This window comes from Caloenas nicobarica, chromosome 18 (genome assembly GCF_036013445.1).
Source record: "Caloenas nicobarica isolate bCalNic1 chromosome 18, bCalNic1.hap1, whole genome shotgun sequence".
Lineage (NCBI taxonomy): Eukaryota > Metazoa > Chordata > Aves > Columbiformes > Columbidae > Caloenas > Caloenas nicobarica.
This window is the reverse complement of record NC_088262.1, coordinates 7294463-7318312: the sequence shown is the minus strand read 5'-3', so window position 1 is coordinate 7318312 and position 23850 is coordinate 7294463. Positions and strand designations below refer to the sequence as shown.

At 52.0% G+C, this 23850-nt stretch overlaps 1 protein-coding gene across 4 annotated transcripts in view; it reads right to left on the bottom strand.

The window, feature by feature from the left end:
- Window positions 1–23850, bottom strand: part of SEPTIN9 (septin 9) — a 119710-nt gene that overhangs the window by 30900 nt on the left and 64960 nt on the right. For all 4 annotated transcript variants that reach the window (XM_065647925.1, XM_065647928.1, XM_065647924.1 and 1 more), the window contains one exon: window positions 15748–16407. In XM_065647925.1, coding sequence (XP_065503997.1) covers window positions 15748–16407 — 660 coding nt within the window. The remainder of the gene's footprint in view (window positions 1–15747; window positions 16408–23850) is intronic.

Below are 23850 nucleotides of genomic sequence, written 5' to 3'. Positions count from 1 at the left end.
GCACCTATTTCAGCTGCCAAAACAGGCTGCATCCGCGCTCCCCTGCTCGCCCCAGAGAGCCTCCCTCCGACTTCTGAAAAGTTTTGCTCAATTCCCTTGGTAAAGGTCTTGCAAAGCGAGTCCCTCCTGGCTCTCTGCCTCCCTCACCACCAGACATGAAAAGCACTCGAGTTTCTCCTGGGGTAACGCGGGTAAAAAGCCTCCAACATCAAAGGCATCACACAAGAGTTATCCCCCTGCCGTCCCTCCCCTGCAGCAGCACTGGGGCTGCCTCCCTTGAAAGCGTGGCAGCCTCGCTGGTTAAGGTGCCAACTGCACTTAAGACCTAGTTTTGATTTTTTTCTGTCTTTTTTTTTTTAAAAAAAAAACACCAAACACAAACAAACAAACCCTCAGCCACAAGCTGGAGAACTTCAGGCAAATCTGAGCCAGGTTTTCCTTTGGGGGCAACCTGAATAGCATGGTGCTGATGGGGGTTTGCTCGCTGTCTGGCATGTGGTCGCCCAAGGAGAAAAGGAATAAAAATATTCCCTGTGCCAGTCCGGTCTGCTCTTTGTCCAACATTATAGAAAGCCACTAAGTGTCCTGGAGCATAAACACAAGCGCCCTCCGAGCGAGCAGATTCACACACATTTCTCAGAAGCCTCTACAACTCCATTCCACCATCTGCAAAACAGAAACAACATCTCTCCCCCTTTGCGAAGCACTTTGATATCTCTACAGCAAAGCAGGGCGAGGGAGGGGTGTTTACCTTCTTGGAAACACGGAGTAGCTTTTACACCCAAGACAACAACAGCCTCAGCACAAAATACCAGGGGAGAGGGAGCAGTTGCAGACGCAGCAGGAATGGCCATGGATTCAGAAGATGAGGACTAGAAAATAGCTTCAAACACCGCAGGGATTTCAAAAAGTCATAGGACCACATGGTTTCTTGGCCCATTTAAGAGCGTTCTCCATCCCTTCATCCCACACAGCAGTTGTTCCTGCCAGATCACCGCCTGCCCAGGCTGCTAGGTTAATTTTATTGCTGGAACATTGAAACAACCTTCATTTGCAGGGGGGAGGTGGGAGGGCTCTGCCGCTTAACACTTGGCTGAGTTCATGCTGTGATTAATATCACTCGATGCACAGATACCAGATGTTCTCAGGGCAGGCTGGAGCATATCCTAAATTGCACCAAGGTGGAATTTTTGGGCAATTTTCAGGGAGTGCTGAGGGCAGGCGCTAATGGGAGAGCAGAGATTTTCACAGATATTCAAAAAATAAAAAAGCCTGTGGGGTTATGGCACTGGTCATAACCCCTGGGCTGGTTGCGATGCCATGGGCTGCACGTCTTATAATCAACAGCTTGTCATTTTGGGGGCAATTACACCAATTCCCGTTCTTCGGTGGGTCACAAGCCTCTGATTTCCAGATGTTCACAGCAAAAAAGATTTCGCTTTTGCCCCCATCTCTGCTGCTCCCCCAGAGCTTCAGCTCCAGGAGGGAATTGCTGGTATAGGAACAGCAACAACTCATAAGGTTTGACCTCTCCATACTGCTTCCCCAGGGTCCCACTACAAGCCCATTCCAAAGCAAACCCCCCAAGCAAGCACCTCACTCCATCAGCAGCTTCTCCCCACCCCTGTGGGGCTGCTTGCTGGGAGGAGCACCCCAGGGTCACCTCCATGGGTGTCCGTTTAATTAGAACCAAATCTTATCGCGTTGGAGATGGGGTCATTCTAACTTTTTGGAGGCCATGCCCTGCCCTGCCATTCAGCTGACCTGGATCAGAGTGACTTCTGGCTCATTGCTGGGTGCAAGGTGATGGGGTGCATCTGCCAAAGGTGCCAAAAAAACCTCACCACAGGATTTCCGTGACCTCTCTTGTCTTTGCGTGGTTTCTTCCTGCTGATTCCACACGTGAGCCATGGCTGATGTCCTCAAAAAATGAATTCAGGCAGTCCTAGGACCTGCTGGTTTTCTCTTCTTTACTCACGTCTGGGAGCTTGAAGCTGAAGTTTGTGTTGTTCTCAGGTTCCCCAAACCAGGTCATCCTGACACTTAATACTTAACCACACAGAGCGGCCAGGCTGTGGTTCACACACCACTCTGACAGTGCTGGGTGCTGCTGATTATGTGACTGGTGACAATCACTAGTGCCGGTGTCATCAAGGCTCACTCAATATGAGACAAACCAGAGAGTAAAAAGAGAGGCCAGGACAGAAAAAAATTGTGCTAGCTTTGCCTTCTGCCATAGACATGAAAAGAAGCCACAAAAAAGAGCATTTCCCCTCCTGGCAGCTCCATCGCTCCTCGCTGCCGGAGTCGGACACCCTTGCTGCTGGCAGGGAAAGCACCGGAGCATGTCCATGTGTCCGTGTGTCCGGGCAGGACCTGCAGCGACCACAGGTGTGAGAAATCCCGTGTCCCATGGGGCTGCCTTTTTGTTTCTACTGAAACGGTAAGGCGTAGCTGGCACCTAAAGCCTGGTTTGGGGGCTCATTAGGGCAGGAAGGAAGGATAATCTCTCTGCAGGCTCCAGGAAACTCCCTGCTATAAGGGACTTCATCCAAGCGAAGTCTCTCTGTCTCTTCTCCAGCTTTTCCCACCACAGAATTGTTTTGTGCATACAAACCCATGGCTGAATAATGAATTTACACCCAGAAACCAAAGTAAAAGATCTCTGTTATTCACTTCTTTGAGCAAAGGTTAAATCCAACCACATACATCAGCTTTCAGGGAGAGGACAAGCGTTTGGCAGCCAGCGGAAAGGAACAAGAACGTGGGAATTCCTCCTGTGACTTGGCAATGGGCTCTTCCCCCAGCACAGGAGCCTTCTGGGGTCTGTTCAGCCTCTGCCAAGCTAAGAAAGCCCCTCATTCAAGAGCTCAGTAATCTCACAGGACATCCTGTAGCTCAAGGAGGAGTTAGGATGAGGGATGGGATGGATTCAAGCTGCCTAACTGCTGAAGAGAGAGAGAGCGGAAAGGCGGGGTGGCAAAACTGGACTAGAGATGTCCTAAGCAGCTGCTTGGAGAAACATCTCCCTTCCTACCGACTACAGAAGGTGTCTACAGCAAATTAGCTACCAAGTTGGCCGTGCCAAGCTGTAACATGACATTTGCCTGCAATGGGCTCCGTCATTACATGAAAAAAGCCTCACTAGCACTTCCAAGTCCCTCCTTTTACACCTAGAGGCGTTAAAAAGCAGCAGGCAAGGGGAACAAGCACGTGCTGGCCCATGGTCTGTGCATGAGGTGTCAGGGAGAGGTACAGTCCTCTCCTGGAAAAGTTTCTCCCCAGTGGGTGTTTCTGCCCTGCCCACGGGCACACGGCACGGGGACGTGTCCGGCCCGGCCCCTGCCTGTTCCCGGCAGCACCGGGGCTCGGGCAAGCTGCAGCAAGCCAAGCTCTGCTGAAGGACAGCTGGGGTTTGGGTGCAGGCACCCATGGTGTTGGATGTGCAACGCAAGCTTCTGCACCAGCTCCAAAACACTCATGCTGGGCACCTTCATCTGGCATCACCCAAACACTGAGACAGGCCCTGAGGCTCTCTAAAGATTAATAAGGACACTTAAGTCGACCTGAGCTCCCTGGTCCCCAGTGTAGCATCCAGCCCCTTCCTCCCTCGCCCCAGCTGCTCCTGTCATCCCACTCCCCATGACAGGGCATGTCCTGGGTTTTGATGCTCTTCCAGCACCAGGGTGATGGGGCAGTGCTGTGTCCAGAGACACACAGGAGCCAAGACATACACCCTGAAAGGTATTTAGGCATCTAATTCCAATTAGGCTGTAATTTGCCCTAAGAAATTTCAGGATTATATATATGGGACTGATATTTGACAGACATTTAGGGGCAGACCTGCAGCACGATCACACCAGGAGTTTGGGGCCAAGTGGGGAACGGAGTGCCCAGCACCTGCACCCAGGTCTCACCATCGCCACTCCACCCTATGCAGCATTATGTATACATGGACCAAGAGCAGCTCTGGATGACCCCGTCCCATCCCACTCCTCCTGCGGGGCAGTGCACACAATGTCTGGGCAAGGCAGGATCCCAAGGTCTCAGAAAGACTTGCTAAAACTCACCCCTTCGGCCCCAAATCATCCATTCATTTCAGATTTAAGACAAGCTGAGTGATCAGCCTCCCTACAGACCTGCAGTTGGGCAAGACAAGCGCTGCGCTCTGTCCCACACGGAGCCGTTCAATGAGCTGTTTCCAAACCTCTTCCCAAACCTTTCCGCGCCTCCCCCGCTGCTGCAGCGCCGGGGCCGTGTCCCTCCGTGGGAGCCGTGGGAAGCAGGGCACGTCCCGTGTGGGGACACGCTGGCCCACAGTCGCAGGGAAGGAAGGGCTGGGAGGGAGACCCTGGGGTCAGCCAACAACAAGAAGAAAAATAAATCAACAGCACAGCGATTTACACAGCGGTACTCGCTCCTTCCTGCAGACCCACATTTTCGCCACAGCTGCTCAGCAGAAGTCGGTGATGCTGAATCGCCTGAAGGGCTCCAGGACACTTCTGTGGAAGGATGTTTCCTTTTCAAATTAATTCTGGCCCCCATTCTGCCCTCCCAGAACCCTACAGACCCAGGGATGCTGTGTGGTAACTGCTTCGCCAACTCCATCTGCGAGCTTTTGCTCCGGGATGGGGCAAGCAGGGCAGCAGCAAAGCCTTTTCATCCCGCCCCAGTTCTGTGTGACCACCCTCCTGGTCCCTGCACAGTGTTACAGCCACGTAGTTGAATGGGGGTGGCTGTGAGGCAAATAACTACATTTCTGTCCCAAAACAGCCCCAGCATCTGCCCCGTCCAGCCCACCCCTCCTGTCCCTGCATGAAGCCATGCCTGAATTAGGGCTGGATCGCACCCCCCTGAGCTTTAACCAGCCCCAGCATGTTGTGCAAGAGCAATGGGCACCACTGATGTATTACAGGGCTGCACACACAGCTTTCGGCCAGCTGCAACTACTTTGGGGATTTAAATCAGCCCCAGCTTCCCCTCCCCCAAGTTTGCTGGCCAAAGCTTTCCCAGCAAAAAGCACCCCATGGAAAAACCTGGGAAAACAAAGAGAATGTGCCTAGCCAAATCCCGAGCCCCAAGGGCTGGGCTGCTTGGGGTTTAGCGGGGTTATGTGCCACGGTGAAAGGTGAGCATCAGCAATGCAAATTACCGGCCTCCCCAGGCACAGAGCTGCTTGCTGAGGGTGGTACTTACACCCCTCCTGGTCCTCACTCCTGCAGAGCGGCCAGGGCTCCCACCGCCCCACGTGAAATGGTGCAGGAAGAGAAAGGCTCAAAAGGAGGAAAGGCGGAGAGGAGGACGTTGGGAGCACAGCGTAATGCTGCATTCACGGGAAACCCCCGCGAGCGGGCACCCACACGCTCTGCGTCTGCTCCTGGAGCTGGAACGACGCCTCCCAAAGTGACTCGGGTCCCACAATGGGTGTAAGAGGTCTAGGCTTTCTTCCATTATGAGCCATTTTATGATTCTCAGTGACTGCTGGGAGGAAGTCAGTGTGAGTGAGCTCAGACCAGCCCAAGGGGCTGCAGAGAAAAGCTCTGAACCAGGTGAAAGTCTAAAATATGGATGATCAGGATCTGAGTCGGTCTCATTTGTTTGGGGCTGGAGTAGAACCTTCCGCATCTGCCAGCGGAAACCATGTTGAGATATTGGCTTAATCAGAGGCAACTTAATTTTTCCAGCCTGGATAACTACCCCCCTTGTTCTGCCTGCAGCTCCCACCTCCTTCCTCCACTGCAACTGTGGGCTCCCAGCCACATGCCACAGGTATTTTTTTTTTTTAGCCAACTGATAACATTTTGAATAAAATCACCTAAATCTCCATGCTCCAGCCAACAACCCAAGGTTTGGAGAAGCTTTCCATAACAGGGCAGTAATCCCCAGCGAGCTGAATTACATCTGAAGATGCGACACCCACCAGAGAGCTCCAGCGAGGACCACCCCGTCCTGCAGAACCGCTGCCCTCCCCTTCCCCGTGCTGCCTACACACAAATACTCTCATTTCTCTTCTACCCTTGTGCAGCTCTGTCCTGAACGGACAGCCAGCCAGCTGCTATTCCCTGCCTGGCCAGGTAGATGGTGCTCAGCCAGCACAAAGTGGGAAATTATCCGGGCTGGAAGAATTGAGTTCCCTCTGATTAAGCCAATAACTCAACATGGTTTCCACTGACAGAAGCGGAAGGTCCCGCTCCAACCCCAAACGAGCAGGACCAACTCAGGTCCTGATAATCTACGTTTTAGACTTTCTCCTTTCACTTTGAGCTGGGAGGTGCCAGATAAACTGGTAGCAAACATTTCATCAAAACCAGCGCTTTCCCAACTCTCATTTTCTGCTGGAAATTCACTCCGCTGACGCTTTGTCCCCCCCACCTTTGACCAGCTCTCCCCACACATTCCCACAAAACCAAAACACAGCAAAGCCCAGTGGAGCAGGAAACAATTTGCCCATTTTTCCCCCTACAAAGTCGGAGGTGTGGGGCTCTGGGAGGCACCAGCTGGGCCCCTCGTCCTGCCAGACGCAGGCGGGGGGGCGTACGGGCTTTCCATAACATCACCCCAGGGTCACCATGCCGGATGTGGGATGTCTAATATTTCTCCAGTTCTGTTTTAACACTCACACCATCTTGGGAGCAGGAAGCTTAAGCCATTTCCTGCAAGGCAGTGCTCTGCCCTTCACATATTTTCAGCCTCGGTGCAAGCTGTTTTAAAACCAAGCCTGGCAGCTGGAAGTGCGAAATCAGAGGAGGGGCTTGTCGAGGGAAAACTCAGTTTGCAAAAACTATCCAGTCCCCGCTGCTGCAGAGCAGTAAAATAAATATTGCCACGGGTGATAAAAGAGAAAAATTAATTTTGCATGTCTAAAAATGAGAAGGAAAAGCAGAAACTCAGAGCAATGTTCTCCGTGCCTCTCCCAAGGGACACAGCACTGTTCCCCAGCAGAAAGCCACAGCTGTGTCCCTCCTTGTCTCTGCAGCCCATGATTTGAGGCTTTCCCAGCTTTGTTCTTTCAGTGGAGCCCAAACAATGCCTTTGATTTGCTTACTCTTCAAATGACCCTCCCATAGACCCTCTATCCCACAAATTGGCTGAAATAAGCCCAAAAAGACCCTTCCCGCTCCTCTGAGCAGAGGAGAAACCAAACACTCATTCCTTGAAGCTTTGCGGAGCAATTTCAGGCTGTGCCAGAGGGAGGGAACGCTCTCCTTTCTGCTCGCTCTGAAGCTCAGGATGGACACAGACCACAGCACAAGCCCAAGGACTCCTCTGCTACGGAAAGGTCTTTGCAGAGGAGATGCAGCACCCACCGGGATGGGAGCTCTCCTCTCACTTCTTCCTCCTCTGCTCTGCTCCTTCCCGCTTTCCTTTCTAACCAAATGGGGATTTAAATAGGAGCTTGTTTTACTGCATCTCTGAGCTTCAGAGATGTGCCCAGGCATCACCAGGGAGTGGGGCCAGATGGTGCTGGAGAGCAGGTACGGTGCTGCTGGTGACACCGGGAACAGCTTCAGCCCCAACACAAGAAAACAAATCCCCCAGGCTCCAGTGCAACCATGGGCTCCTGGGAGATGCTGGATGATGGTGGCCCAACGCCTGCTGCTGTTCCTGGCTGCTCCAGCCACATGTCACTCTCCTCCCAGCTCTTCTGCAGGTGACATGCATAGACACGTGGCTTTGCTACAGGGAAATTAAGCCAAGCCCCAGGGCCCATGCGAAGGCCTCTGCTTCACTGAGCTCCCACCCACAGAGCTGTTCCTTTGCAAGACTTTTCTGCCCAGGAACCAAAGCCACAAAGCAGAGAGGAAACCCCAGAGCTCCTTCAGGGCTGTGCAGGAACCCTTCACCCCCCAACCTCAGGGCATGCGTTCCAGGGTTGTAAAGAGTAGGGCAAGGAGGACCGTTTCCCTGAGGGATGGTGGGAGGAACATCGGTGTTATGGTAGGATGTCAGATTTCTCATCTGACTCCACAACACAACTCCTGGAGACCTCAGTAGCAGCCACACAGGGCATGACAACATCTCTCCTACGGCCACATCCCACCCAAGTCCTGCTTGTCTCACCATTTCCAGTCCAAACAGGGATCTCTCCAGGGCACAGCTCTGCCCAAGCACCCTACACCCAGGACCACCAGGTTTGGAGAGAGCACGTCTGGAGCAAATTCACCTCCCACATCCCACAGAGCAACAGGCAACCGAGGTCCATCCTCTGCAGGTGAACCGTGATGGACCTAATGCTGCCCTCCAGGACCACCCGCATCTCCCTGCTTCCAGCACTCGTGTGCTGTGTTATCAAGGTCTCCTCCACATTTCAGAGCACCCAGCTACCTAAAGCCTGGGCATCATCCTCAGCACTCAACTGCATCCTGTCGTCTTCTCCAAGGCCACCAAAATGGCTGGACAGGGGATCTCAGGGGTGGTGTGACCCCAGGGAGGGCCTCAGCAGCCTGTGAACTTGGCTTCCCACTTCCACCCCCTCTATCTGCGCATTGGGCTGCAGGAGGAAGCGAGTTCAGCCAGAGTTTGTCTAAACAATTATGTTTTATCAGAAAAGTTGCTCAGATCTACTCCTTTTTTTCCCAGGATAAATCTGGACAACTCCAAGGTAATCTCCATTCGCCTTCCTATCTGCACAAGATGGAAGCAGGGGAGGAGGACATGAGGCAGAGAGCATCCCAAACCCCCGCCAGCGCCTGCTCCACCTCCCTCGCTGTCAGCAGTCTCCATCGCTCATAAATCGGGAGGCAGCATCCATCCCCACATCTGCTCCCCACACATTCAAAGTTTGCCTTCCAGATCCTTTTCTTCCTCTCCAAACTACAGGTTTTTCAAATTTAGGAGAGAGCGGAGTGAAGAGAAGAGTAGACTGGAGAAGGTTTTGATCCAGGAACCATCTGATACCCTCCCTCTCCTCCTGGACAGCTGAGGACCTTTCTCCTTTACTGGAGCCATCCCAGTAAACTGGGCAGAGCAGCTTCTCCCATGCTGCACAACCCCACTGTGACCCGGACCAGCAATTTCCTTATCACCAGCTGAACCTCGAAGGAGAAAGGACTCAATGCAAGGACCAAACCCGAGTCCTCTTGTCCCATTCACCAGCTCCTTGCTACAAAAGGAGAAATTGGAATGGGTAGAGGGATTCATCCTAGGCAACAAGCAAGTGAACAGCAAGGGCGGGATGCTGACCAGGCTCTCCTGCCGTCCAACATTTTGTCGTCTTCTCAGTGTTTTTCAGGCTCTTGGTCCTTGAAATTATTTCCACTACAGATGGGAATGAGTTGCCAATGAACACTCGAGGTGCATCACACGTTGTAATGGAGGACAGCAACTTCTACACCATAACAGCATAAGCCTGCACGTTCGTAGCTTCAATGACTGTAACCAGGGACTCATGCTGTATTTCCATGTACCAGAGCTGTAGAGAAGGGGTCAGAGGACATCCATCACTTGGGTGCATCAGCAGAAAGGAGCACAGCCTCCCAGGCCACAGCAAATAACAAACAGGGCAAACAAAAATCCCCCATCCAGTGTCAAAACACGCAGGGGAAGCAAAAACAGGCAGGCGCTGCAGCCCAAGCTGGGAAGGGCAATACGTACGATACCCCTCCACATCTACCTGTCACACATGAAATACACCCCAGGTGCATTCGTGCTGGAGTTGAAAGCAATGCCCTACTATTTAAGACCTGTGAGCTACCATACAGCTGTAACTGAGAAAGCTCCTTTCAAGAGCTTATGTATCATTAACTTTTATCACTGCCCTCTCCTCCCAGGCACCATATGCTTTTGGATTCCCATCTAATCTTCTTTGCCTCAAATCTTCCCAAATGGAGCTTTTCTTTAGAGAGGGGAGGAATGTCTGTCCCACTCCATGCACAGCAAGAGAGGAGGAGAGGGGAGAAGATAGGGCCATCATAAAAAGTTAAAGTACTATCGATAAGCATCAAAGACAGTCTGACCTGTGCACTTAAGTCAATGAATGTCCACAGAGACCCATTTGCAGAACAACCTGACACAAGGGGACCAGGTTTGCTGGGGGGCCATGAAGCACTACTGATAACAAGGGATTAGTGGCTTGTGCAGTTCTGTCCTGCTACAGCATCCTTTTCCACCTCCATCTCTTTGACTCTGGAAATAACACACAACAATTATCTCACCCAAATGGAGGCGTCTCTAGCTGAACTGATTGCGTAGGCTCTCTTTAGTAAACCCTTTGAGGACACAATTCGCACCAGCCTTAAGAGAGACACCCAGATGATGAGCTCAAGTGCAGACGTCTCAAGTGAATCAGGGTGAATGCCTTGCAGTATCTACAGATGAAGCCACGTGCATGGGATCCATAGGGCACATTCCCTGCCCAGGTCTTAGATGGACAGAGGCTGAATTCACAAAGAGACAAAAGGAGGTAGGGGCTCAGCTCCCACCAAATATTTGTGGAGCCCTTGGAAACACTAGCCAGGGACCACGCTGGAAGAATTCCATGGAAAGTTTCTGCAGACCCAGAATTCAGAGGACAACCAGGAGCTGGTAAGACCAGCCAACTCACACACAACCTGGACACTGTCTCTGGAGTTGAAAAACTAAACATTAAGTCCAAGTTTATGCTCATATTTGCTAGAGCACCAACAATCTTTGAGCTTCAAGGTTTTGGAAGATGTTTCATTTCAATCCTTCTTCATCCCAATTGTACAAATTGCCTTTGCTATGCAAAACCCAACCCTCTGCTTCTACGCAGAAGAAACTGCAGAGAATACAAGTCGAGGAGCCAAGCGACCGAAAAGCCCCATGCTGTCACAGCAACCTTAGATAGCTTGTTAAAATAATTTGCTTCTCATAAACACATAAACATCTGCAAAGTTTTGTTGTTTGCAAAATATTTTGGATGAGACCCTTCGGTCCAGCTTTGTCTCCCAATATGTCTGGTAGCATCTTCATGCCAAGATAAAATGAAACAATTCAAGACAGTGAAATATTGATGCATGTGACCCTACAGAAATCCAGGGAACTTCTACACAGAGACCCATTCAGAAGTCAAATGAAATGAATGGCCCAAATTCAACTAACCCAAAGGAAAGGAGCCCTCTCCCCAAGTCCCTCCTTTAAAACCTGTAACAGATGTAAGAAAAATTAGGCCCAAAGAAGCCTGAGCACAGGCTGCAATCCAAGACCAGCTGCTTCTTCCATTTATAGCCACATTCACTTCAGCTTCGTCGCAGCATCTTGGACAATACAAAAGTGTCTGTGTGCCTGTTTGTTTGCTGGAGGAGTAAAGAACACAACTGGCTTGCTGTCAAGTTTTGGTTTTTGCTCACAACAATGTTTGATCTTTTCAAAACAAAGTTATCTCTCTATAATCTCAATTCAGTTCCTCAAGTCCTCTTACACAGTTTATAGAGTTGGCACCATACCCAGCCTATGGTGTCCCTTCAACTACTGGCCAACAGAAACATCTCAGGCAGGGACAGAGGTCTAGAAATAGTTTAGAAAAAATGATTTCTTAACTACAGAAGGTTCATCACCATTGCCATCGCTTCCCTCCCCCAGCCAACAGCAGTCACAAAACGAGTGGCCAGGCCTTACTGCAAAAGATCAAAGCAAACTCTTCGTTTTATCTTGGTCAAGATAACGGATTTTATTTGCCTTATCAGCCTGTAGGATGATTAACCTAAATGTGAGAAATCTTGAAGATGCCAAAGGAGTTGATGGGCGGGAAGCATGTTCCCCAGCACAACCACCACGGGCTCCAGATGTGCAGATACTGCAAGATAAACAGAGAAACTCTTGGGTCTGGTTCCTACATGCCATCCTCAGCCAGGGCTGCATCTCCCATCACCTTCCAGTGTCACTTGCAATGACGTTGATGCACAACCCAGCCCACAGACCCAACGGAGCAATGGAAGAGACCCAGCAGGTCCTTAAACCCAGCACCAGGAGGACTCTGCGGCTCAGCATCCCCGGGTTCGCGTTCTCCTGGTCTCAAACGAGGCAACGCAAGGAACTGGGAACCGTAAGGTTTCCTATGGGAAACTAGTCCTTCGCATAACGAATCTCCACTGGGGAGATCACTGTTTTTCCTACAGGCCCTCCGGGACTTCCAACAGGGCAAACGAATTCTCTGTGTGACTGCACCAGGGTCTGGCTGCCTGCACGGGAGGCTGGGGACAGGCAGGGTGAATCCTGCACAGCTGGAGAACCCACGTGGACTGTGATGGCATCTGTACAAACTGTGCCCATGCAGACGCGAAGAAGGGGACACACGAATGTCAATGTCACCAGAGATGAACACAACGTAATGAGTTTGGGAACAGCGCTCCCAGGGGCGTAAAGACCTGCAGCAGAAGTACCATCACATGTGCATCACCTGGCCTCCTTCCTGACACCCTCAGTGCTCAAAATATACCCCCCAAAAGGAACTGAGGTGTGCTGGCTGCTCCCTGAAGAGCCAGGGACACAGCACATGGTAACAGGGGAAAGCAGAAAGCACCCAGCCCTGCCCGTGCACGTGGCGTCCGGATCAGGCAGCGACTGCGATGGGATGCGACCGTCTCCTTCGCACACATTCCTGCTCCTTCGTTCCAAGTCACTGGCTCTTCAGGCCTCCATTTTTCCAGATTATCTCATTTTTGGCACCTGACTTCACAAACTGGGACTCCGCACTTCTCACTCAGCCCTTCCATTTGGTATCTCGGGCTGTAGGCACTTTCCCATTAAAAATAATAACAACAATTTAAAAAAAAAAAAAAAAAAAAAAAAGACTACCCGTAATCTAGCCCAAATGTGTCAGCTGGTTTTAAGGAAATGTTTCCCTACAGCTTTAATCTCTTTGCACAGTTAAATTGCAGTGCAGCTCGGGGAGCTGGAAATGATTACTCACTGCATCTCCACTCAGCCATGGCCTCTTCATTGCAGGGAACGTCACTGTGTTAATAGTTGTCCAAATCCCTCTAACCCCCACCTCCAGCGCAGCACCCTTGCAGGACAGCACAGAAGAAAAGTTGCCTTTTAAAATCCTAGCTCAACTCTAAGGGAGCGTCTGAAATAGCAAGTTCTAAAGAAAAGCCTTCCATAGGGGTCCAAGGCTGGAAAAAAGTGTGAAAAAATTGAATTGCTTCACCCTCCTGCTGCCATCCTGCTTGTTCTGCAGCAAAATAGGAGGGAGAACCTTTTGAGGCGAATATTCCTTTTATTAATTTTATCTACCTTGATTTACCTTAACAAGCTCCAGAGCATCCTTGCAAGAAAGGACCATGCAGGAGGAGAACTGTGGCCCTACCAGTTGCCGAGAGCTGGAAAATGGGGTGAAGGCAGGAGCAGACAGCAGAGCCTCGGTGGAGAGCCTGCCTTGCTGGCAGCATGAGGACTCAGAGAGAACAGGGATGGGGAGGAATATTTCTTGTTCTTCTGCCCCACGAAGACACCTCCTGCCCTCCTTCCACCTTGAGGACTACAGCTCTGGAACAGGCTGAGCCCACACTGCCAGCCACACCACCCTAACGGAGCTCAGTGCTATAGTTATTCCGTTCCTTTGTGGTTTGCTCTGAACTGCTGAGCTCTCAGCGATTGCCCTTCTCCAACCAGCCTCTCCCTACACAACACGCTCTCCTGCACAACACACTGTCCTGCATACCTTCGGCAGCGGGCCCAGGGGCTAAGGGCAAGACAGCTGAGCCCCAGCAGCTGGGGGAAGGCAAGTCCCAGCACAGGGCTGAGGGCAGCTGGAGGCAGCTGCCTGCATCCCCTGCTCAGCTGTTTGTGCTGAAGCCACCAAGCAACGGGCTCGAGGGGCATCCAGCACCACGGGAGCATCTCTCGGCTGCAGGACTTCACGCCACGTGTTGTCTCTGCTGCAGACATCAGGGAGCCAACAGTTTCACTTGGGGGGCTGTGGTGGGGCCAGAGCTGCAGTGGAGCTGGTGAGCGTCTGCAACGTGCCTCCACCCTCCCTGAGGGTCCCTGCACAGCCTCCCCAAAACTCCTCCATGTGTTTAAGCCATTGACAAGAACAGATGCCATCCGCCCACCCAGCATCACCCCAGGGTGGTGTCTTGGACCACAGGGAGGAGCGCCCTGAAATGGGGTCCTGCATGAGAGCAGCCCGAGGCAACCTTGAGTCATAGTGATGGAGGAGGTTGGAGATGACCGGGAAGGGGACATAGGCTCTGGCAGCGACTCTGGGCTGTACATTCGTGCTGACATGGAGGGACAAGGAGCCAGAGCCCTCCCTGCCCCTTCTACTTTGGTTCCTGGCTCTCCTTGGAGGCATTTAGACTGAAAGCTCCTTTTGTACCAGGAGCAAAGGCTGGCTTGGTCTGCAAGACAGAGCCCAGGCAGCTGGGCTCTTGGAAAAAACTCATCCCCAGCAGCTGTCCTGGGCTTCTGGAGTCCTTTTTGATGCAAAGGGCCCTCCCTCTCCCTCCTCCAGGCAGCTGGGGGATTCAGCAGCTCAGATGGTCTTCTGCTCTTAAAGTGCCCAATGATCTGTGGTTCAGAGCTCAGGAAGATGCTCAGAGCACCCCAAACCCAGCAGGACGAGGCCAAGCGCGCACCACCCATGGAAGATTATGGGCCTCCTGGGCACCAAACACATGGTGGCTGTGGACAGAGAGCCTGTGCGGGAGGCCCAGGCTGACCCCATCACTGGGCTGGTCTTAGAGCTCAGCCATGGCCAGCTAGAGTTGGACCAACCTGCTACGGGTGGTTTTCCCACTCTTTAAAGCCCAGCTCAGAAAAGCCACACCTAAACCACACACATGCTCAGTGAGAGAAACCCACTTGAGTCTTATGGGTTCAATATCAGCTTCACCACTGACTCCTGATTTGATTTGGGACCATGCACACATGCTGAAACCCAGCCTCTCTGCAAACCCCATTACTGCCCTGTGACCCAGGAGAGGAGACGGTGCAAGGGACCATTCTGTGGTCCAGCCCTCGGCCAGGCATGGACCTCCCAGGTCCTGGCTTGGCCACCACACGTCATCCCACAAGCCCTGCAGAGAGACTCAGGGTGGGGTGGGGAGGTGGTGGCCTCCAACCAACCACTGCATCCCTCGCAGGAGAGGGTTTGTGGGTGATGGAGAACGGAAAAATAATTAACAGGCCAAAAGAGAAAAAAAAAAAAAATCTCCAAAACATAAGACAGAATAAATGATGGCTTGTGGGGGAGGGAAGCTGGATTTAATACGGGATTAATCAAAAACAAGATAGAGCTAATATAAGCCAGGGCTCCAGTTTAATAGTGGCTCTCGTCCATGATGTTATTACACTTTGGCTCCAAAGGCCAAAAAAACCCTGACCCCTGATAATGAAGAGGCGGTTTCTGCCCCACAACTATAAGCAGCAACACTAAACAACAAGCCAACCCAACACCCCTTCCCCAACCACCGTCTCCCCAGCACCTCTGAGGCTTTGCTAGATGCTGCACAGGGAGGTGGGTCCACACAAGGGGCCTGAGCTGGCAGAATTGTTGTTTTCTGCATGCACCCAAGCTTTTGGCATTTTCTTTTTTATCTGCTTGTAGACTTGATAGCATTTTTGATTCAAACTGACAGTTCTTTCAGCCAGGATAAACCCCAGGATAACAGCCATGTATGTAGACACATCTGAGCACAGATCCAAAACCAGCCTTGAAAGACATCGCCATTGAAGCTAAAAGAGCAGGACACAAAGCTCAGTGTCCCTGCACGAGCTCCAAGCCCGCAGCAAGGGACAAAGACAGGTCCCACCCAAGCAGCTGCCCGGAGCTGTACTCACCTTCTTCTCTCTTTGGTGGGCTCTCCATCAGCACCGGCGGTGGCTTTGGCTCTGCCTGGGGAGGCTGGGGGGCCAGGGGAGGCTCTGAGCTCTCCACTTGCCGCACCGGTGGGGCTGGGACCTCGGCAGCCTTGGCTACCTGAATTTCCACCCGCTTGGTGGCCGCGTCAGGCACAGGAGCGTTGGTTGTATCAGCTCTTCGCTGAGGCATCTCGGGGATCTTTGATGGTGGCGCCTCAACCCTCCGGAGACCCGGCTCCTGGGGCTTGCCGAGGGTGATCTCAGTCCTCCTTGGGGTGGGCTCAGGGGGTTTGTGCCCCAGCGCATCTGCTCTTTTGAGGCCAAACCTTGACAACCCTGAGGTGGAGTTCTCCACCTGCTTGGATGAGATGTCAATGGAGATTTCTGTTCTTCTGGACACCGGCTCGGGCAGTTTGGGTCCAGAGAGCTCCACTCTCCTCAGAGAGGGCTTGGGTGATCTTTGGGCTGTGGGGTCTGCATGTCTGGCGGATGGCTCCGAATTCCTGGCACCAAGTTCCTGGAATTTCTGCGTGGAGCTGGAGACGGTGGACCTGAGGAGGGGGTTTGGGGTCCGTCTTGGTGGGGTGGAGGAATTTGAAGACTGATCTACCTCCTCGACCTCAAAAGATCTTTTCAGAGCTGCAAAACATGAGAAGGAGTTCAGAATTTAGTTACCATCCACCTGAGCATCTCAACAGGGGCTTGCAGACACTGCCTGAGGCTCAGAACCCCACTCCTGCTCCTCTACTCGAGGGTTCATAACCTTATTTAAAGCAGGTGGAGATAGAGAGCCAGGCTCTGTCTCTTCAGAAAAGTGACAAACCCAGTAAGAAAGCTGGAACCAGAGCCAGAATATTCAACCCAGAGTAGAAACCATCCCCACGCTGGCCTCCATCCCACCCACATCTCACCCGTGCTCAGAGGGGAGCAGGGGGCTCCATCGCAGCACGGCACAGGACTTGGCACAGCCCAGCTCCCATCACCTCCCCTTCCCTCCTGCATACAAAGGATGCGCAGATAAACACGAGCTTCCTGGTGCCTGCCGCCAGCAAAGTCCAAGTTGGGAATGTGAGAACAATCCCAGGAGAACACCCAGTCCATATAAATACAGCAACAAAAACAAAGGTGGCAGACAGAGAAGCTCATGTCCTTGAAAACAACCCTAGAGATCACCTGAGCCAAAAACTGAAGTGCCTTGAAAACATGAGACCCCAATGCGAAGAAGGGGCCAACCGGGAGGCCTTAGGGACATCCTAAAATCTAAACATCATCATTCCCATTTTACCAACAGGGAAGTCAGAAGGCAAAGAAAGATGGATGCAACATCAGATCGGATGGTCAGATTTACGCTTGAAGAGGCAGCAGAGTCCCACCTTCGCCGAGGCCCAGCACCGCGCAGGATCTGCCCCTGCGCTCTCAGAGGCGGGTAAGAGCAGCAGAGGACACGGCCCAGCCAGGCACTGCCAGCTCCTTGATGGATGTGAAAACCTGCTCACCACTCCTCCAGCCAGCCAGCTCAGCCTCATTTTATTCCCTTCAACAAAGCAGCCTAAAAACCTCATGACAGATGCACCTAGAGGAACAGTTTGAAAGTAAATGCTCTCAAGGAACCCGATAGCAAGGGGAACTCTGGCGAGCACCTTTCTTTAATGAACATCCCTCTGGAAATTTCTCAGTACCAAGTGGTTTGGGGATTTCCTTTTGACCCAATAGTGAGCTTTGCCTACAAACAGCCTCGCTGACCTCTGGGTTTCATTGCATGAACCACCTCCACCATCTCAGCTCCTTTGAATCCCCCTGCCACAACAAACAGTGGCATCACTCGGTGGCAATGCTGGAGCTGCTGCACGTGGCCCTTTCTTTTGGCCTCAAACCCCTTGAAGTGCCCCAAGTCCAGGGTAAACCCACCCAATGCCACCAGCATGGTCCTTTTGGAGCACAGCCATCTCCTGCCCTTATCGAAGGGCTGGACTGAATACTACACCCAAAAATGGCTTTTTTCCAGCTCTTTCTGCAGCAAGGAGAAAAAGGTCAAAGCCCAGACGCAAAAGGATTCAAAAAGCATAAGGAAGAGCTGCAAAATCGTGATTACAGATGCAGGAGACCCAAGCCATCCAAATAATACCTCCTGTGCCAGTGCTGTGGCCCCAACGGACAGTGAGAAGGTACCAAGCGGCTGGGCAGGGAACCATCGCCCCAGGGGAGGGCTGGCAATGGCTCAGCACAGTTTCTGACAGCAAAATCACAAGGACTCCCAGGTCCCGGTGGCATTCCCTCCCCAACAGTGTCACTACCTTGCCTGGCGACAACCCAAGACCTTTCCCACCCGCGGCTCTCTGCAGGATGGGATGTCCATCTCGTGCCTCTGGTTGCACAGATTTCGGCACCCAGCTTCTCCTGCCAGCACATTTGGCCACTGCCCTGAGCCCAACGTGGTTCAGAGACAAACGTCCCATGCACAGGAGAGGGATGGTGAATCACAAGGTGTGTTTCCAGCCCCAAGACAGAGACCTGCCTCCGTGAGCATGATCCTCAGGGATGTCACCTTCAGCAATGGTGGCCCTCGGTGGGACCAAGCAGGGCTGCAGCTCCCTTGCCTTCTTACACAGCGAAGAGACAAGGACCTCATGAAGAAAAACAGCTCTCTCTCAAAAAAAAAAAAAAAAAAGAGAGAGAAAAAGCTTAAAAATAGCCTGTCCTGCCCAGAGCCAAGAAAGGAAAGTAAACAGCCTCTGCTCCAGATGACCCTCCTCCCGGCTTCCTGCGGGAAGCTGCCGTATTGGTTACAACCAGGGGAGCTGCGGGCAGCGCGGCGCTGCGGGGCCCCCGCCCCACGCCTACAGTGTCGGGGTCCCACACCAGCAGTCGTGGCCGATGCTGCAGGTCCCCGTGGGGCTCCAGGTCTACATGTCCCCAATGCCCTCGGCTAAGGTGTCCCTGGTAGGGGACATCCCGAGCATGGTCTGGGACAGCCACGCTGCGGGGTTATCCGCACTATGATATTTCCCAGGGGATTTTTGGCACTAGCAGGGCTTCCCCAGCCCCACCAGCAGCATCCGATCTGCTGGCTGGTGTTGGAGGCGGCTGGCAGGGAAAGAGGTGGAGGTGCTGAGCATCGCCCTTCCTCCCCTTCCTCTGGAGGTGCTGTGCCGCGGGGCAGGGGCATGAGCACAAACTGGCGTTACATTGACATATGCTTCCTTTTAACCAATTCCAAACCAATTCAGGCAGCTCTGGCTCAATCCACCATCACTGAAGGCAGCAGCTTCCCTCTCACAGCAGGGAAATCCCGGAATCCCCTAAAATGCAATTTCCAAGCGCTTTCCTTTCAGATGCAGCCTTTGCCCATGACCATCACATGCCTGGGCTGGGAACCACTTGACACGGTGTCCTTTTGGGGACAAGACCTTTGCAAAGCTCTCCAGGTAGCGGTGTTTTGCTCAGCATCCCCAAGCTGCAGCCCCACTCCAAAGGGCCAGCCAGGCAGGAACAGCTTTTAAGAATACCACTATTAATCCTGGCAGATGAGGGAGGCACAGGCTTTCCTAGACAGACCTGATGCAGGCAGCTCTGCCAGCTGTGTACAACAGCAGCAGCTCCTGAAAACCCACAGTCTTGACCCAAACGTGGTCCCTGCCAGCCAGGCACTTTGGGGTGAGGAACGTGTGCATTCATCCCCGTCTTGAATGCTCCCCAAGCAAGAAGAGGCCTGAGAAGTCACAAAATATTTACGTGTCTTTCTATTTTGTGCTGCAGCGCTGGAGATGTCTGCTCAGCACGGCCGCTGCATCCTCCCGGTCACCCCATGGCCAAGAACCAGCAGGTCACACGCCACCAGTTAAAGCAGCTCTTTAGGGATCTTGCAAATTGGGAAGAGAGGGCAGAGGTCTGGGTCAAATCCCAGTAGCTCATACAACAGCCAAGACTTTTCCAGAGAAGTCACAAGCATGTGGTACGGCTGGGGCTCCGTATCTACGCACTGCTCTGCCAGAAGGTAAGACCCTCCCTGGGGGTCCCAGCCAAGCTAAGGGCACCCAGATGCCATGAAGGGCTCTGCCTCCTGCCCAAGGGCTCCACATTTCCTGATGGAAAGCACAGAGGTTACACAGCACATCATCCACCGCGGCTCATCCCGCTCCACAGCCCAGCTCTGGGCACCCCAGCAACCCAGAGTGCATCAGCAAGGGAACATCTGCTCCTTCTTTCTTCCCTTTTTAAACAGAATATCCCAAGTAACAGTCGAGAGGGTGCTTTAGACAAGGAAACCTCTATGCAGAGAGCGCAGGAGACGACCAAAATAAACAGCGAAGGATGTTGGCTCCTTCGGGACCCACTTCGCAACCGGAGCCTCGGGCTCTGCCGTGGCTGCAGCGCCCAACTGCTTCCCATTAAACATCCTCTGCTCCTCCCCTGGTCTCTGTAACCCGGGGGTTACGTTTGCTTGCTTGCTTAAGCACGGAAAGCTTTTCTTGGGTTTTTTTGACACATAAGAGCCTTATGGGACAAGGGCAGCCAGGCGCCCTGTTATTCCACACGATACAATGGGACCGTTTGAGAGCGCTGACTTTCTCTAAACTGCTACCAGATGGTCACCTCCTGTTCCCGGGGAGGAAAGAGGGGGAGGCTGCAGGTCTCATCTTTCAAGGAGCCCTTGGAAACTCAACACAGCATTAACCGCTCATGGCCCCTAAAGCTTCCCAGACCCCTGTCACCAGGCAGCAGGATGCTCATGGTGGTTTTCTGGCCCAATTTGAGTGCAAAAAGCGTGTTCACCCAGGTTACCACGGGGCCACCTGGGTCTGGCTTATCCAAACCCACCACCCATGATGCCACTGAATTGCTGCCGTCATCTGTAACAGAGGTGGATGCATTTGAGTGAACTAAAGACTCAGTTATGGAGACAAGTAGTATGTTCTTCATGTATCTATACGGTGTATACATATTGTGTATTAAACCCAAAGGTCCCACAGCAGAAGGAGAAGGGAGCTGCACCCCTGCTGCAGGGCCAGAGCAGGATATCTCTATCCCATCCTCAACAATAAGGTGCTCCCAACTGTACCCAGCCCCTCAGTGGGGTCAAACACATGGGACTGAGATGGGAAATTCACTGGCAGCGTGGGCAGCAAGAGATGCTACACACGCTGGTGGGGCTTTGCGAGTAAACTAACAGCTTCGAAACAGCCTGAAAAAAATCAGATCCCCTTCTATACCTAGAGAAACGAAGGCAGGAAACTTTAAAAGCACTTTTCCCAAAGCTACTGGTCATCCAACATAAGAGAGGAGTGGGGGCTGCTGGATCCCTTCCCTGTGTTTGTGCCAGGAGGTTTCACACCTTCCTTTTACCAATAAACCAACCTTGTTGCGATGTATACATATAAACACATATATAAATACAGAATGACAATCTGCTGCTGTAACGGGACTCTCATGCTATCCTGCATCAGGTTATGAATAGTTTATGTACAAAAAAATCATTTTTCTGACTCTACAAACAGCATTCAAAAGAAGTTGCAATAGATTGCACGGTCTGACACAAATAGTGTGTAGCAGATAACGCTGGCAACACGCTGTCAATATGCAGTGCCTTCCTGGACTGTGCAAATGGCATCAAGAATTGAGTTATGAAGGAAATTTGGGGATAAATGCAAGTTCAGGGCTCTGACATTAACGAAAGCCTTTCAAGCAACGTTTCACTCATATGCAGTAAGCCACAAAGACAGCCTGAGCCAAATGCAGCAAACCTCTCATTTATCAGAAATGAACATGCAAAAGCAAAGTCAGGCCTAAGAATAGAAAAAAAAAACAACATCCACACTCAGATTAATTCAAAATCCCAGCTTCCCAGTCCCTATAATGCAGTTCTAGAAAGATTTTAGCTTTGATTCTCCATTACACTTTGGTTTATATAACCATTAACCCTCAGCAAAATGCTTCCAGATCAGACCAGTATATTTCACATCCCTTATATTCATTTCATACTTGTACAGAAAATTACATAAAATACAGGGTATCCAGCCCAGCAGATTGCATTACTGGCTCTGCCACAGGCTCTCTGCAGCTTTTTCCTCTGATCTGTGCTCCAGTTTCTTTTCATAAGGGGAGGAGGAAGGAGGGAAATAAATCTCTGTGCCTCCCAGGGGACTGCAGATTTGGTTTGGTTCGCTAATATTTCTAAAACGCCTTAAAATTATTACCCAGAAGGCAAAAGTATGATGCAGATGGTCACGCAGATCCCAGCCCGTCCTGTGTTACCAGCTCGGGTGCTGGTACCACACTGGTGTAAGAAGCCATAAGCGCCCAGACGCCGTCCCCATGAGCCGCGACTCCCAGCACCCACGCAGGGGACATAAAGAGTGACTCAGGTGGGTGACCTGCCTTGGTGGCGGGACTGGGTCATTAAATCATTAAGTGATTAATTCTCTGCTTGAGAAGACGCTCTGATGAGTGGTGTTGCAACGTGCTGGTTAAAAGGCTACAGAAAAGGGTAAATTAGTAAAAGTAGCTGAAGGAGGGAGCCGTTCGGGCCCGCGGTGCTGCCCGCTGATTGTTGGTGCCACCACAGCCAGCTCGGGCATCTCTGTTGGTGGGGACATCCAGCACCACAACACGAGTAGTCGTTCGAACACCCTGAAGGTTGGCAGAGGGCAGAACCCTCTTCCCTTCTCCTCCCTGGTAAACTGAAGATGCTTTAAAAAAAAAGAAAAAAATTCCATTCTTTTGACATTTTCCCATCTTTGCACTTTTAATGTCCAGACAAAATAAATATGCAGCCCCAGCCCTCACCATGCTCCTTCCCACCCAAACCAGTCCAGGTGGCCAGTGCCAGCATGGTGCCATGTGCCGATGTCCTCACCGCTAACCCAGCCGAGACTCCTGGGGCTGGGACAAGCTGGAGACAACCCAGCTCACCAGGAGTAAGGGCCACACAATTTTGTGATGCTTACTCGAATTGCCACCTCTGCTGCTGGGCGGACGGTGGCACAGACCAATGTGGTCACAATGTCCCCTGCCCTGCAATCGTGCCTGACGTTGATGGTACCTACACCCAGTGCAGCACGTGTCCCCAGCACCATGTGAGGAGCAGCAGCAACACATGGGGACGTCCCCACCTGAGGATGGATGCAGGGGGACAGACACTCATGATGTCTCACCTTTTGGCACGCAAACCAGCCAAGAACCGGCTTGGATGGACCCTGCTCTGAAGGTGTCCCCAGGAGCCCCAGGTGCTGATTTCCATCCAACAACCTTGCAAAAGCAATTGCGGTAAAAGCCTGAGTCACACCCATCAGGAGATAAGAGTTCTTATTAATCTGCAGGCAGCTTTTTAGAGTAAGTTGGGGATAATAATAAACTCTTAATTGCCCAAGAGCTACTCCTCACCAACACTCTGCGCACCGAGAAGGGGAGCGAGGACGGCTCTCCTGCACCAGCACAGAGAGTGGGTGCAAACTGCCGACCTCGCCACAGGCAAAGGAGAAGGGTGTCAGGACCAAACAGCACCTTGCAAGTACAAAACAAGAGGTGGTCAGGACACAACCCTGGCCCCATGCCAAAGAGCACAACAGGGCAGCCCACCCCTGTCCCACAGAGACATCCCCAATGGACCCTGACCCCCACCAAACAGGCATATCCCCATCAAGAATTGGACTCGGACCCATTGACTCATTTTACAGGCTTCAAACAAGTTTAACCAGGATTTAGGGTCACTTGGCTTGTTGTGTCTATGTCCCACCTCTAAAGACCAAGAAGGTGCCAGAGCTCACTGCAGCAGGAGCAGGGAGGGAGGTCAGGAGAGGGAAAGAGCCTGAGTAATGGTCCTGCAGAAAGCTGTTGCCTTAAATATCAAATATCAGAGTTAGAAACATGAATATCTGGAATGATTATGGGCTCTGAAGTCCCCATTATTGTCTTTGGATTTATGACAAGCTCCAGCCCAGGCTTTCGCAGCTGCTGTCTGGGTCCTGGCTCCTGGGAAAACGGGCTCAGCAGCTCCCTGCAAGGACAGGCTGCAAAACAGAAAATAAACCAGCACTCAGACACTGCAGCCACAGGACACCCAGAGGTGCCATGACTCCCACTTGG